Here is a 14632-nt window from a genome sequence, read left to right as displayed (position 1 = left end):
GCCCTAGTTAGTTCTGGACTTCGTTCTGATGCAGTGGGCGAGGCCCTAGTCAGTTCCGGACTTTGGTCTGATGCAGTGGGCGAGGCCCTAGTCAGTTCCGGACTTCGGTCTGATGCAGTGGGCAAGGCCCAGTATGTGCTTTATATGTTATTGTATGGTATGTGTTAGTTTGGGGGAGCTCACTAAGCTTCGTGCTTACAGTCTCAGTTTTGGTTTCAGGTACTTCAGCTAGCAAGGGGAAGGGCTCGGGATGATGACATGGCACACACCACAGTTTTAGCCTGGGAGTTAGACTCTGATATTTTTGACATGATCTTGACATCAGTTTTGATATGAGACATATTTTATGACATTTTGAGACACACGACTTATGGTTTTCTTATATGATATTGCATATTATGGTTTTAGTAATGTTTTCAAACGAATTTTTTGGCTTGTATTATTGGGATGTTTCAAAACATTAGTATCTTTCATCTCAACACCCTCAGTTGGCCCTGATTGTTCAGTCTTAACTGAAGCTGGTGTAGGGGGTTGGCCATACTGAAGGTGTGCTTCATTTTCAATTTCTTCTTTGGTTAAAGGGTTAAACTGATAAGTGTGATTAAAAGGAGGAGCAACTTTATCATACCCTAGACCCTTGGTTTGATTATCTTTAAAACTCAATTGTTTTTCAACTAAGGACTCGACTGTCTTACTTGACATAGTATAATTTTGGAAACTAACATCTGTTTTTCCACACTTAATTTTCAAAGTGTCAAGTTCTTCAGTTACAGCAGCAGATTGTTTCTTAATGTAGTTATAGTTTTCACACTTGTTGCTGTAATCTTCTTGTAATTTTTTGAAATCTTTAATTTTGGACTCTAATTTTTCTTTTAATGGTTTTTGTTCTTTCCTAATAGTGTACCTCTCATATTTTAGATCCTCGTTCTCTCTACGTAATAATTCGTAATGCACACGTAAATTCTCCAAGGAAATTTCATTGACTTTGATGTTTGAGGAACTCATTGTTTACCAAAAATGCCCTTTGACTTGAAACCTCAAAAGTCAACCTTAAAAGTCAAATTTAAAAAGTCAAACTTAAAAGTCAAACTTAAAAGTCAAACAGAAAAGCTAAATTTGAAAATTTAAATGATAAACGAAAAAGTCAAAGTTTAAAGCCAAAGGTCAAATTTTGGAAGTCAAAGTCAAATTTTAAGGTCAAAAGTCAAAAATTAAAAACTAAAGTTTTTGGTTGAAAATGAAATTTGAAAATTTGAAAAATTGATTTTTGGGCAAAAAGTGTCAAATTTGCGAAATTAAAGTTGAATCAGCGAAGCCTTATGAATTAAATCTGGAAGGAAGATATCATGTCGCAGCCTAGATGAGTTGGAAGAGGCGCTGGGTTTATGAATCAGGGCACCCAGGTTCGATCCCTGGCAACCCCCAAAATCGATTCTTTTTTAATGTACGCGCTGTTGCTGAGGGAATCTGTGCACACGAGCCTGCTTGTGAGGAGTGTCCGAAGCCGGAAATGATGCTGAGCCGTAAACTCCGAAGCGAGGCTGTAAACGTCCGTGGGTCGTAAACTGATTACGGCCGTACACCCTTCAAAGGCCGAGAACCCTTCAGAGACCGTAAACCAGCTTCAGATACGAAAAAAAACCAACGATTTTTACCCATTTTTGATCCAAAACTCGTTTTTATCAAAAATGCAAAGAACAAACCCCCCCCCCCCCCCCTAATTTTCAGAGATCTATCCAAAAAAGCAAAAATCCTTCAAAAATAAGATCAAATAAGCTCCAGATCTGCAAAAACTGATTGATACAATCCAAGCTCTAATACCACTTGTAAGTCCCAAATCTGCTTGTGTATCAATCAGATCCGTTTGATGGTGCAGAATCCCGATCAAACGGATGATGCCAGATCTAATGAAGAAGAAGATGATGAATCTTGTATGATTTGATTAGAATGTAGATCCAAATACAAGATTCACACACAACTTACATACACTTAAGCTCCTCTCTTCTCTCTAACTTTCTCTCTCTACAATATGCTCTCATTCTCTCTCTCTCTTGGTCGTACACTCTATCTCTTTTGCACTCCTCACCACTAAAACAATATATAGTGGACATGGGTCGTGAATGGGTTTACGACCGTGAACCAGTTCACGGCCGTAAACACCCACCTGGGCCGTGAACACAACAGCAAACACATATTACATTACAGAAAAATATATTTTCCTAGAAAAGTAAAGTATAAATCAATATTTTAGACCCAACAGCTACAAGGATACTTTCCGTAACAACTAGTTCTTCCGGGTGTGAAAGAAATTGGAGCACTTTTGAAGGGGTTGGTAGTTTACTAAATTTTAATTATAATTTTTAAGTAGTTTATTCAAAACTTGTATATTTATCAAACTTTTTTTTCTTATTTAAATCTATAGGTACATACAAAGAAAAGAAATCGATTAGAAACGTCTAAATTGAACAATCTTGTTTTTGTTCAATTTAATGCAAATTTGATGGAAAATAACAAGAAAAGGAAGACTAAGGATATATAAGTACTTTAAGCAAAAGATGCAAGTGAGGCTCAAGATTGGATTGTCGAAAATGATGTATTGTTGGATGAAGTTGAGCCCGATGAAGCTATGGGTGACGAGGAGTTTTTACAAAATCGTAGAAGTTCTAGATTGAGAGAACTTGATGAAGAAGAATTTGTGTCGGAGGACGAGGAAGAACTAAATGAAGATGTTGAATATGAATTGGATGGAGTTAACATCAACAAACAAATCGGAGCTACATTGGAAGATGAAGATTAAATGATTAATCTAAATATATAATATTAAAGAACAATGTCTATTTTTGAAACAATTTAACATTTGAAAATGTATCTTTTGTTGACATTTCACCTAATTTTGTAATGAATTTCAATCAATTAATATTTTAAATTATGATCTTTGACATGTATAATTTCCTTTAAAATATTTTTTTACATGATTTACCGTATCCGAGTACTCCCCGAGTAATCCGAGTACTCGCTACTCCCCCCTCGGCCGAGCAGGTACCGAGTAGCGAGTTCTCCAACCTTGGTCACAAATATTCCATAAAAGTTCTATCAAAAATCATCATTTCCTTATTATAACATCCGTGGATTAGAATTTCTCAAACAAAAAAAACATCATAATCACGCATTTAGACCGATGGTCTCTAATTCCAAGAATTTGACACCAATTTAAACATGACATTCACATGACTAAGATACATCATCAAAAACAAAGTGGTACCATTAAAGATCACTCACAACAAACATTCGATCACTTTAACATGTAAGGTTAAACGATTCTTTCAACGGAGCAACACACAATAATAATCTCTACATGTATTTTTAACACCTTAACACACATGCTTATTTTATAGAAGTCATCACCATAACCAAAATGACTTCATCCTCTAAACAATATTACATCCTCAAAATTGTTATAAACATACAAACGCGTTATAAAAGGATAAATCAACTTCTTCATCATGATCACATAATCATACATTATCATGATTTGACTACTTTCAACAATGTTATATATGAAGTCACCCTCTTCACCCTAAATTTTATTATATTGCTAGCCATATGTCATAACTTAACTTAATTTGTTTTTTTTAATACATACCATTTCATATGTTCAATATATCCCAATATCATATTTTATCCAATAATATTATCTTTGATTCAACAGATACATATAAAAATAAAATCCTCGATTGAGGTACTACAAGGTGTCATGTCTCATTCAGACTCTTTTCTCAATCACATGCTCATGCCTTCTCGTTTTATGTACAATTTTCATGTAAGATGAAGTTTTCATACCTTTATTAAATGTATCTGTCCTCAACATTAATCACTTATCATGATTAGTGTTATCATATGTCCTACCAATAGTTATGAAACTTGATTCATCATTGGGTCTCAAGTATCCAATCCATATACCTAATAGTTGTTAACTAAGAGGGTGTTTGGCTAAACTTATTTAAGCTCATTTTTTAACTTATTACCAGTTCCACACCGGTATAAGTTAAAAAGAGTGTTTGGATAGAAATAACTTATCAATGTATCGTACCGGAAATAAGTCAAAATCTATAAGTAACTTCCCCTAACTTATTAGCTTATAAGTTATAAGTTATAAGTTGAAAAGTGCTTATGAAAAGTCATAAGCTTAGCCAAACACCCCCTAAATCTGAATATGGCCGTTTACAGTGACACTCGAAATTGTGTTCCCTTCCGGTACCGAGCACACGTCACCTTGCGTTGTTAGGCATATGAGATAGTACTTGAATGCATTTTTGTTGCTCAAATTTAGAATAATCATTTCTTCATTATAAGTAAAAAATTAAATATATACGATATCTAGTTTTGTTACCAATGGTCCAATAGATAGAGTAACAATTTGGTGCATGGGCCTCAAATACAATTAAACAGCCCAATGTTTACTGTGAGAATGATGCGAGTCATGTGACCCACCTGCGAGTATTTCTCACTCCTACATGTCACTCTATTGTGGCTAGTCTCTCCAGTCTGCACATCGTCTCCCCAAAGTCTCACACACACACACAAAAGCGAAAGGAATTTCTTCCGTACGAGCCTTTAGGGTTTTTCTTAATCTCACCGATCGCTTTACGGTGTTTCTCTCAGTCCACTGGTCGACGGACGCAGGTGTCTCCGCTTATTGAGTATTCTCGAGTGGTACATTTCGTTTTCTCGTAGTTTTGTTTTTAATTCTTTAACCACTGAAAGATCAGATGTTTCTCGATGATTATTGATGTTATGTCTTCTCCAACCTGTCGATTACAACTTAATCTCTTCTATTCTTCGTGCATTTTTGTCCGGCCTGGTAATTTAGGGTTTTATTTTCGTTATAGGAAGGTTTTGATCAAGCGTATGGTAGACGTAGTGGTAGTCGTACTAATTTTAGCAAAGAAAATATAGCTACCATAGCTCTTTCCTCTTTTAACCATAGCGAGGATGCTGTTATGCCTCAATATGTAATGCTACTACTTAGTAAGAATGTGTTTAGGATATGCAGTATATGAGTGTTCTTATATCTAAAACTTACATTTCCTTCTTCTGTTCTATGCTTCTTTTAAATATCTCAAAGATCTTATTAAGTTGTATTCTGTCTTTGTTTCCAAGGTAGATGGATCACAGCTCTGGAGAAGAATCTGACTTCAGTGAGTCAGAGATTGCTGAGTACAAAGACAAACCCTTAGAGCAACTTAGAGATGGAACCTTAAAGGTTAAATACCCGAATGGTATACTGAGGTGTCCTTTCTGTGCTGGAAAAAAGAAGCAAAACTTCAAGTACAAAGACCTGCATCAACATGCTTCAGGGGTAGGCAAAGGGTCTTCTAACAGAAGTGCAAAACAGAAGGCGAATCATCTTGCTTTAGCAATCTACTTGGAGCATGATCTGGCCCATGAGTCTGAACAACCACCAAAAGTGGCTGAGCCCAAACCGGTTGCTCCTGTTTCAGAAGAAAATGATTTGTTTTGCTGGCCATGGACTGGGATAGTTGTGAATATAGTCAAAGATCCTGAGAATGAGGAAGCTATTGAAAGCACTGAATACTGGATGAAGAGGTTCTCAAAATACAAGCCTGAAGTGGTTGAGATATCTTGGGATGAGGAAAAGACAACTGCTCAAGCCTTAGTCAGATTCAACAATGATTGGACAGGGTTTAAAAATGCTATGGAGTTTGAGAAATCTTTTGAGGCTAATCACCATAGCAAGAGAGAGTGGGTTGCTTCTGATAAATCTTCTGGTTCAAGTATTTATGCATGGCTTGCACGTGCAAATGACTTTGAGTCACAAGGGGCAATTGGAGATTTCCTACGCAAGAATCGTGAACTCAAAACCATATCAGACCTTGTTCAAGAAGCTATGCAGACAAGAAACAAGGCAGTTGTGGAATTAACCAGTGAAATTGACACGAGGAATGAAAATCTTGATGACTTGCAGATTAAATACAACCAGAAAACAATGTCTTTGAGTAGAATGCTTGAAGAAAAAGACAGCCTTCATTCAGCTTTCTATGAAGGTTCTTTACTCCTTTTTTCTATTTTCTAAGATTATATTAACTTTTATGCTAACATGACAATCTTGTCCCTACCCAGAGACAAGAAAGATGCAGCGCCTTGCACGGGAGCATGTGAAAAGAGTGTTGGATGAACAAGAAATGTTGAATGCTGACTTGGAGAAAAGGAGGAAAAAGCTTGATTCATGGAGTAAAGAGCTTAACAAGAGGGAAGCTCTAACAGAAAGGGAGAAACAAAAGCTGGATGAAGAGAAAAAAAAGGTGATTGTATTCCTTAATATCATCTACATGTCTAGTTGTTTACACATATTTTAAATATCATTATATTTTGTGGTTGACATCCTTTTTGTAAATTTAGAATGACGTGCAAAACAACTCTCTGCACATGGCTTCCATTGAGCAAAAGAAAGCTGATGAGAGTGTGTTAAGACTGGTTGAAGAGCAAAAGGTACATTTGTAAGAACTTGTTGTATGTGTTTGTTTATAACAAGTTTTGTTGAGTTGAATTGGAAATTGCAAATTGCAGAGAGAGAAAGAGGAGGCTCTGAAGAAAGTGCTTGAGTTGGAAAGACAGCTGGATGCTAAACAGAAATTGGAGATGGAAATTGAAGAATTGAAAGGGAAGTTGCAGGTGATGAAGCATTTAGGAGACGAAGATGATGCTGCTGTTCAGGAGAAGATTAAGGAGATGAACAATGAGCTGGAAACAAAAATGGAAGAAATGGAGAACATGGAGAATTTGAATCAAACACTTGTGGTGAAGGAACGCCAGAGTAATGATGAGCTGCAAGAAGCTCGCAAAGTGTTGATTAAAGTAATATTTCTACTGAATGAATTCCATTAATGTTTTGAATAGTTTTATGAATTAGTTGTTATTGGTTGTGGGGTTTTCAGGGGTTGCAGGATATGTTAAGTGGGAGAACAAATATTGGTGTGAAAAGGATGGGGGAAATTGATATGAAGGCATTTCATGATGCCTGCAAAGAGAGGTTTGATAACGAAGAAGCTCAAATCAAGGCGTCTGAGTTATGCTCTTTGTGGCAGGATAAGCTTAAAAATCCAGAGTGGCATCCCATGAAAATGGTTAAAGTAGATGCTGATAATCATAAGGTATGCTGCTTATGTTTATAGTCTTAAATTTAGGGATGAATTATGAATGTTGTTATTAATTTATGATGGTGATGATGCAGGAAGTGATAAATGAAGAGGATGAGTTGCTGAAGAATCTCAAGGCAGAATGGGGGGATGGGGTATTTGATGCGGTGGTTGGGGCGTTCAAGGAGATGAATGAGTATAATCCAAGTGGGAGATATGTTGTGAATGAGCTTTGGAACTTTAAAGACAACAGGAAAGCTACATTGAAGGAGGTTATTAGCTATATTTTTAAGAATTTGAAGAGCCTTAAACGCAAAAGGTGATGGATGATGAGTTGACTGTTTGACATGATGGTTTATATATTATGCTAACTTAGGAGGAATTGTTAAGTTTTTTTTATTGGAGGTCTGGTATGTAGTGGTGATGGGAATGAGATTTGAAAATACTCATCTATCCTTGGATTCTTAACTTGTGGTTTCTTTCTGAAATTACTACTGCCTAAATCATATGGATTTACTGTGTAGCTAAATGAACATATATATTATGGAAGCACTATTATTGTTATTATTATTTGTCACTGCATTGCTTGGCTCTACATGGTGTATGATATATGATATTGTGGAGTGCAGCCTTTCAGGCTACATCTGACTAGTTTTTTAGGGCACTTCTTGTGCATATTTTTAAACGAAAAGTTACACTTAAACATTACATAAGGCTGGGTGGTGGGCTGTGTTTTTGATGAAGCAAATGCAATCAAGCAAGAAATTGTGCTAGTTACACAAAATGAAATGTAGCCAAAAAAAAATACAATAATTAAATAGAGTTAGTTACACAAATTGAAATGTATATTATCAAACCAAGGGACTGTGTTATTACACAATCAATCACATCAGACCATATCAGTGACAACTGACAACTTACTGTATCAAATTTTTATGTAATTATTTTGTCATTTGAGATAAGCGTAAAGTACCCCCCCACAACTTCCTTTTATTATCTATTAAATAATTATAAGGGTAAAGTGCTAAATAGATAATTAGATACATGAATGCTGAAATGAATGAAGATTGTTCCTTTTTTAGATTGAATCAACCATCCAAATTAGAATATATGACAGAATTAACCCTCTATCCATTAAAGAAGAAATTAAATTACTGCTTATTTACGGACTAATTGTGCATAACGACACAAATTTAATTATATAAAATGAAAACATGATTAATAATTAAATTTAATCTCAAAATCATTAGTATCAATTCTAGTTACAACTAATTAAAATCATAATTAATAACCACTGCTGCAACTTTGCAACTTCTTCACATCATCTATGTTTGTGAGCCACAACAAGCTTGGATCATCCCTCTTCGACACCAAATATTGCACTCATGTCATCTGTTGCTCGAAAATTTGAGTCAAATAGAAGGGTTGAATATGAAAAAAGTCAATACCAATTCATCAAATAAATTAGAAACACACACATATATTTTCCCTTCTTTTTATTTCCTCTCAACTCCTTTAATGTTAAAATGATTAATATTGTTAAATTTGATAAATAATTTGAAATTTGTTCTTTTGGAAAGTTCGATGCCTCAGTTTTAAGTTTTATTCAAACAGTTTATTCACTCTAGAAAAGAAACAAATCTTATGTATACAACACTTAATCCAAACTAACATCATTGCTTATTCAGTCATTTTACCCATACATGACTTGTTGAAAAAAAATAAAAATAGAACACCCCCTTTAAGTCATGTTCCAATTAAGTTTATTAAGTAAAAAGAAACAACACATATACATCAAGCGGAAGATTATGTCAATATCATGATAAAGTAATTATCATCACCAAGTGACACATGTTTCACAAGGTTCACAACAAACTCACAGCATTGTAGCAAGTACCACATTTAAAAGGGCTTAAGCAAAAAGAAACAACACATGTATATATATATATATATATATATATATATATATATATATATATATATATATATATATATATATATATATATATATATATATATATATATATATATATATATAATCCTAACTTTTTATAAGTATACCCTCATCTTATTTTTTTCATTCCATTTACCAGACTCATAGTAATTTTTTAAACACATTTATCGAGTAAGCACTTGATGGGGGAAAGAAAACAATGCCTAAGCTATATCTGGCATGTCATCACTAAATTTAAATGGAATATGATTACATCTTCCTGATTGAAACATGATGATACCATAACAAATTATTGATTACACTTAGAAGTTAGAATACTACTACATCCACGAATCTGCAAAAAGATCTGAAATAATCAACAACCAGATACATGCCCGTGACATGATCAATGATCAGCAAGAGAGCATGGCATTGGCAACCAGTCAAAGATGCTTCACCATGGAATCAGACCTGCATACAAATGACAATAGATATTGTATACCTTAAAGAATCTATTTCATTGAAAATGGAAACCATTGTTAACGTAAGAGAAGATTGTGTAGATCAAAAAATAACCTTTTTTTTTTCTCTCAAGATGTGTACAAACTGTGATGCATTTACAACACACATATAGCTTTCATAAAATTATTTTTTTTATTTTTTCTACTATCTTCCAACAATTAAAGCATTGTTGTCAATTCTCAACACCTAAACCATACAAGACACCAGCATATTTCTCCAAAGAACCACTAAAGAAGTTGTCTTTCAACTTTCTGAAAGTACAAGCAGTAAGCAAACTATCTGATCCAGCTTGATGACAAACACCAATTCTTTCAACTTCCAACAGTTCAGCCAGCTTGTTCAACCCACCATGAAGACTATTGCAGAACTTCATCAAATGCTTAATGTCAAAAATGGTGGGGAAATACATATCAATCAAACTAAAGAATCCAGATTGTGTATCGGGTAGATTCTGGCAAGTCAGCACCTTCAACAAATACCCAAAATCATATCCACTATGGAAAGTAACCCAATACACACTATCATTCAAAACAATCCCTGATGACATCAATAGCTCACCAAATCTCTGAGCATCAATTCCATTTTCGTTGTTTTTCTTGAAATCAATACCACTCTGTCTCAAAAGCTCAACGGAATCATTGGCAAAGACATCGTCGTTCACATTGAATTCCCGGAAATTGAATTGCCAGATGCAATATTTATCTGTTCCACATGTTGGTAGGTTTCCTTGATCGTCAGAGAACGTTAACCCTAACTGGATCAATTTGAGCATGTCGACGTTATCTTTTAGCGTCTGGTAATGATAATCGTTACTGTTTTTGAAATTACCGACAGGACGAAGAACAATCCCAGGAAATTCGGTGTCCATTGCAATGTAAGGAAAATCATCAACGAGGCCTCGGATCAATGCGAATTCTTCTTCGAGATTGTCATTCCACACCTCCCGAATCAGAATAGAATCGCTTTTTGACAAAAGCGACATTTCTCATAACAAAAATGTCAAATTTTCAACGAAATTTCGTGAATAAACATGGAATTATATGAAACCCCTTTGCGAGTCGACCCAGATCTGCAATATACACAGGCGACAGACATCATCAGCATGATACAATTCAACAAATATAAAATTGAAGTGGGATAAAGAAGTATTGCTAAAGAGAAATTACTAGGAAGAATGCAAACCTTGCGATGCAGATCTAACAATAAGGAGAGTCTAGAATTAGGGTTTCGAATTGGAAATGGAAAGGGGAATTTTGGGTTTACTTATTGGGTGAACGCTGCAGCGAGGAACCTTTCTCTGTCCTGATGACGACTATATGGTGTACGAAAAGAGAGAGAAAAGGCAGCACATCATCAAATCACATATGTTCCTAAATTCATATAGCACAAAATTAATGTTGTTTTAAAATGATTAAATATCTTATTTTACTCGTCTATAAAAGCTTAAAGTTATTCACTGTAAATATAAATCCTCAAAATGTAAGCCACCGCAAATTAGTAAAATAGTTTTTGTGACAAAACTGGTTTTATAAATTAAAAGCAAAATCATTAATTTCATGAAATTAATGAGTTGCAAAATCATCGTCTACAAAAAAATGTTATTTTTAATTATTGACAGTTTTTAATTCATAAATAATGTATTTCTCGATGTTGGTCAAGATTATAAATTTTTTATCGTGGTAGAGAATTTCCACATGATATTTGATTATATATAGACTCATGTTGACAATTATAAGGAAGATAGGAGAGACACTATCATTAAGATAAATGAAAAACAAATATATACGGAATTATTGAAGTTAAAAAAATTAAAATAGAGAAAAACGACATTTGAGACTAGATATGGGATGTTTTTGAAAAATTGATTTTCCAAGAGTTATATCTAGTTTTTTTATTTGGCTATTTGTTAATCTATGTAACATATAACATTTAACGAAATATTTACTTTTATAACTAGAAAGGTTACCCCCGCTACGCGGGGGCCAGAACCTTTCAATGTTGTTTCCGAATTGATAAATATGACAGACATAGAAAGTACAATGATGAAAAGTCCGGCCTTTGCCCGGACAAAAAATGTAAAAGTTTTGACTGGAAGGACCAGAAGTGTGAAAATGGCTAAAGAATTAAAGGGGTAGGAATTAACAACTTTTTAGAAAAGGGATCAAAGTTGTCAAACCGTTAAAGTTTTGTGGCCAGACTTTAAATATTAAAAGGTTCCAAAAAAGTGTAAAAATATTGATTGCAAAGACCAAAAGTGTGAAAATGGGTAAAGAATAATGACCAAAGTTGCCAAAAAAACATCCAAATTTAGTATTCCTAACTTCCAACAATAATACAGGGACCAATTCTGCCAAAAAAATGGAAAGTTGAATGGAACACAAACAAAAGGATATGAATAAATTAATTAAAGAAGTACAGGGTCCGGATATGTAAATCAAGGGATCAAATCTGGACAAAGTATCCCAACTTTACTATTCCTTTCTTCCATAACTTTAATATATATATATATAATAATATTAAGATCTAACGTCTATTCACGAGATCCCCAAATAATAAGTGTTCTACACTTGTGATGTTTTAGGGAAGGTCATATCAATGGGTGAGACAGTATGGACGATAGTCAAGAGCCTCTAAATTTCTATGACTCATTTTTTATGTATCTACTAATATTATTATAAGAAAAAATTATTTGGTATTAAGTTGTCGCAGACAATGAAGAAAAAGAAAAAATGAAAATGGTTCAGCTTAAATTTTAGGCAGTACGTTTTTTTTTTTAATCTCGAACACCTTATCACTACTTAAATACTCTATGAACAAACATACAAGAACTCTATAATCTCTCAAAAAGCAGTCGAGGACTTTGAAACGTAAAGATTTTGATGGATTTTAATGTTTCATATGATTCATGGTTGTTTTATTTTATTATTGATGCTAGCAAACATATAATTGATTATACTAGACAATCTTTTGATGATAGTAATTCAATGGATTTAATGTACATAAAATTCAAAAGTAATTATAAAACACATGTTATGCTGCATTTTTATCCATGTAAGGGATTCGACATAGCAGGCAAAAAGAAAAAGTCCAACATGCATAAAGAGTATTAACTATTAGGGGGATAATCTGTACAATACAAAGTAGAAGGGCTAAACGTTAAAATGAATGAAGTTTAGATAGAACTAGGGTTTTAGATTCCGCACCCTTTATAATCTCTCAAAGTCTGCGGGCAGAGCTTACCGTTTCGTGCATTTCTTTGATTTTGAGGCAGCATCAGGTATTCCCCCCACTCTCAATCTCTACATCTCTAGTGAAATTACTTCGATTGCTCATTGTTGGTAAATATAGCGTTGGATTAATGAGTTATTGTGCTGATTTTCTGTTAATTGTTAGTATAAACCACGCATTATCTGTTTCAGTTTGATATAGTGGATGAGTCTATCGTTTTTTCTCGACTGTGATTCCGATTTTGTCTAGAATTACGCGAATACTGATTTGGAAACGCTTTGATCTTTGTCTCCGTCCACCTGATTCTCCGATCTAAACGTATTGAGAAAGCTGAGAATTTTTTTTCCCCTTTGAGTACGATTTGTTTGATTTCGTGATTGACATTATGCAGTTTCCGACCACATAAAATTTCAATTTGATGTGCATGTATGCGATTGAAACTCAAGCTGATGCTCGAAATTCTGTTTTATCATATCGTTTGCTAGGGACACCAACGAAAAAAAAATTATTTCTTTTCCGGATTTATTTTTAAACCAAAGTGACACTGTCAGCATACATGTCTTTTTGTGTATTGTTCTTCCTTCTGTGAATAGTATCTCTCGTTTTGCTTTGTTTCTGTTGCGACTGATGAATGTTCCTTATCAAAAGCTTTCTTCACATATATTAAGAGGTTTGAAGGAAAATAAATGATCTGCTAACCTTCACTACAATGTATCTTCTTCCTGACATGCTTTCCTCATTTGTTTGGACAGTTTGATTTGAACATCTTACATCCATCAACAGCAAACATGGCAGCAGTGTAAGTGTTCTATATTCAGTATTATAATAATTCTGATTTCAAATGAACACAATCATACATTCTTTATCAAAATCTAATGGACATTTTTTAACTTTTGTAGTGAAGAGGGCGTTGTTCCAGTTGAGGTCCCAGCTCCTGCTGCTCTTGGTGAACCCATGGACATCATGACAGCATTGCAACTTGTGCTAAGAAAATCACTTGCTCATGGAGGTCTTGTGCGTGGACTTCATGAGGCTGCAAAGGTGATTGAGAAGCATGCTGCTCAGCTCTGTGTATTGGCTGAGGACTGTAACCAGCCAGACTATCAAAAGTTGGTCAAAGCTCTTTGTGCTGACCATAATGTCAGCTTGATCACTGTTCCTAGTGCAAAGACTCTTGGCGAATGGGCTGGTGTAAGTCTCTTTTTTCATCATACTTGATTAGAAATAGCAGTTTACTTTCATTGACTTGTTTTTCTATAATTTCTAACATCATACTTTTTTGGATTAAAGTTGTGCAAGATTGACTCAGAAGGCAAAGCTAGAAAGGTTGTGGGTTGCTCTTGCCTTGTTGTGAAGGTAATTTTTTTTTTTTTTTTTTTTGTCAAAAGTGGTTTTGTTTATGTGCTATTTCTTTATTTATTTAATTTATATATATAAAATTTGCAGGATTACGGAGAGGAAAGTGAAGGGCTTCACATTGTTCAAGAGTACATGAAATCTCACTAATTATTTGGCAGTTGATGAAAATACTCTTGTTGTTTTTTCTGTTTTTGAGTTTTGGTATGAGGAGACCCTTAGGGATGATTAGATTGTTGGAGTAAAAACTCTTGTTGAAGTTCATTAGATATTAATTATTGAGTTTTTTTTTTTTGTTGTGTTTGGCCATTGTTCAAAATTCAAACGATATGTCTTGTTAAGCATATTACATACAATTTCTGTTTGAGAGTTGGGTGTAGCTTAATAAAACATTTTTTTAACCTAATTTTTAAGCTTGAGCTGCATGGATGACATG

General features: G+C 34.3%; 2 protein-coding genes and 1 pseudogene across 4 annotated transcripts; 2 read left to right on the top strand and 1 right to left on the bottom strand.

The window, feature by feature from the left end:
- The first annotated feature begins 4521 nt into the window (after positions 1-4521).
- On the top strand, positions 4522-7721 carry LOC145135790 (factor of DNA methylation 1-like). 2 transcript variants are annotated; one of them, XM_079070034.1, is made up of 7 exons: positions 4522-4713; positions 5165-6065; positions 6142-6323; positions 6421-6510; positions 6589-6876; positions 6957-7172; positions 7253-7721. In XM_079070034.1, exons 2-7 carry the CDS (start codon positions 5165-5167, stop codon positions 7478-7480), a joined length of 1905 nt encoding a protein of 634 aa, XP_078926160.1. In that variant the 5' UTR covers positions 4522-4713; the 3' UTR covers positions 7481-7721. The 2 variants fall into 2 exon arrangements, with proteins under 2 accessions (XP_078926160.1, XP_078926208.1); XM_079070082.1 differs by having other exon boundaries at positions 5161-6065.
- Positions 7722-9371: 1650 nt separating this feature from the next.
- On the bottom strand, positions 9372-10986 carry LOC145135682 (putative CCR4-associated factor 1 homolog 6 pseudogene; annotated as a pseudogene). Its single transcript, XR_013719991.1, has 3 exons — positions 10795-10986; positions 9667-10681; positions 9372-9561 (listed from the first exon to the last, which is right to left on the bottom strand). The product of XR_013719991.1 is annotated as a putative CCR4-associated factor 1 homolog 6 pseudogene (transcript).
- Positions 10987-12807: 1821 nt separating this feature from the next.
- Positions 12808-14490, top strand: LOC145135597 (small ribosomal subunit protein eS12-like). The gene is made up of 5 exons (XM_079069875.1): positions 12808-12889; positions 13593-13639; positions 13740-14031; positions 14131-14196; positions 14287-14490. Exons 2-5 carry the CDS (start codon positions 13629-13631, stop codon positions 14344-14346), a joined length of 429 nt encoding a protein of 142 aa, XP_078926001.1. The 5' UTR covers positions 12808-12889; positions 13593-13628; the 3' UTR covers positions 14347-14490.
- Positions 14491-14632: the final 142 nt, after the last annotated feature.

Source organism: Lactuca virosa, chromosome 1, assembly GCF_052849685.1.
Source record: "Lactuca virosa cultivar CGN04683 chromosome 1, Lactuca_virosa_CGN04683_v6, whole genome shotgun sequence".
In the NCBI taxonomy this organism is placed as follows: Eukaryota; Viridiplantae; Streptophyta; class Magnoliopsida; order Asterales; family Asteraceae; genus Lactuca; species Lactuca virosa.
This window is presented reverse-complemented; position numbering and strand designations above follow the sequence as displayed.

What these genes read in the sequence shown, in the direction of transcription:
- LOC145135790 (XM_079070034.1), top strand. Translation starts at nt 5,165, where the DNA reads ATGGATCACAGCTCTGGAGAAGAATCTGACTTCAGTGAGTCAGAGATT. An exon ending in TCATTCAGCTTTCTATGAAG is followed by an intron (nt 6,066 to 6,141) that starts GTTCTTTACTCC and finishes GTCCCTACCCAG; the next exon opens with AGACAAGAAAGATGCAGCGC. An exon ending in GACTGGTTGAAGAGCAAAAG is followed by an intron (nt 6,511 to 6,588) that starts GTACATTTGTAA and finishes TGCAAATTGCAG; the next exon opens with AGAGAGAAAGAGGAGGCTCT.
- LOC145135597 (XM_079069875.1), top strand. An exon ending in CTCTTGGCGAATGGGCTGGT is followed by an intron (nt 14,032 to 14,130) that starts GTAAGTCTCTTT and finishes TTTGGATTAAAG; the next exon opens with TTGTGCAAGATTGACTCAGA. An exon ending in GCTCTTGCCTTGTTGTGAAG is followed by an intron (nt 14,197 to 14,286) that starts GTAATTTTTTTT and finishes TAAAATTTGCAG; the next exon opens with GATTACGGAGAGGAAAGTGA.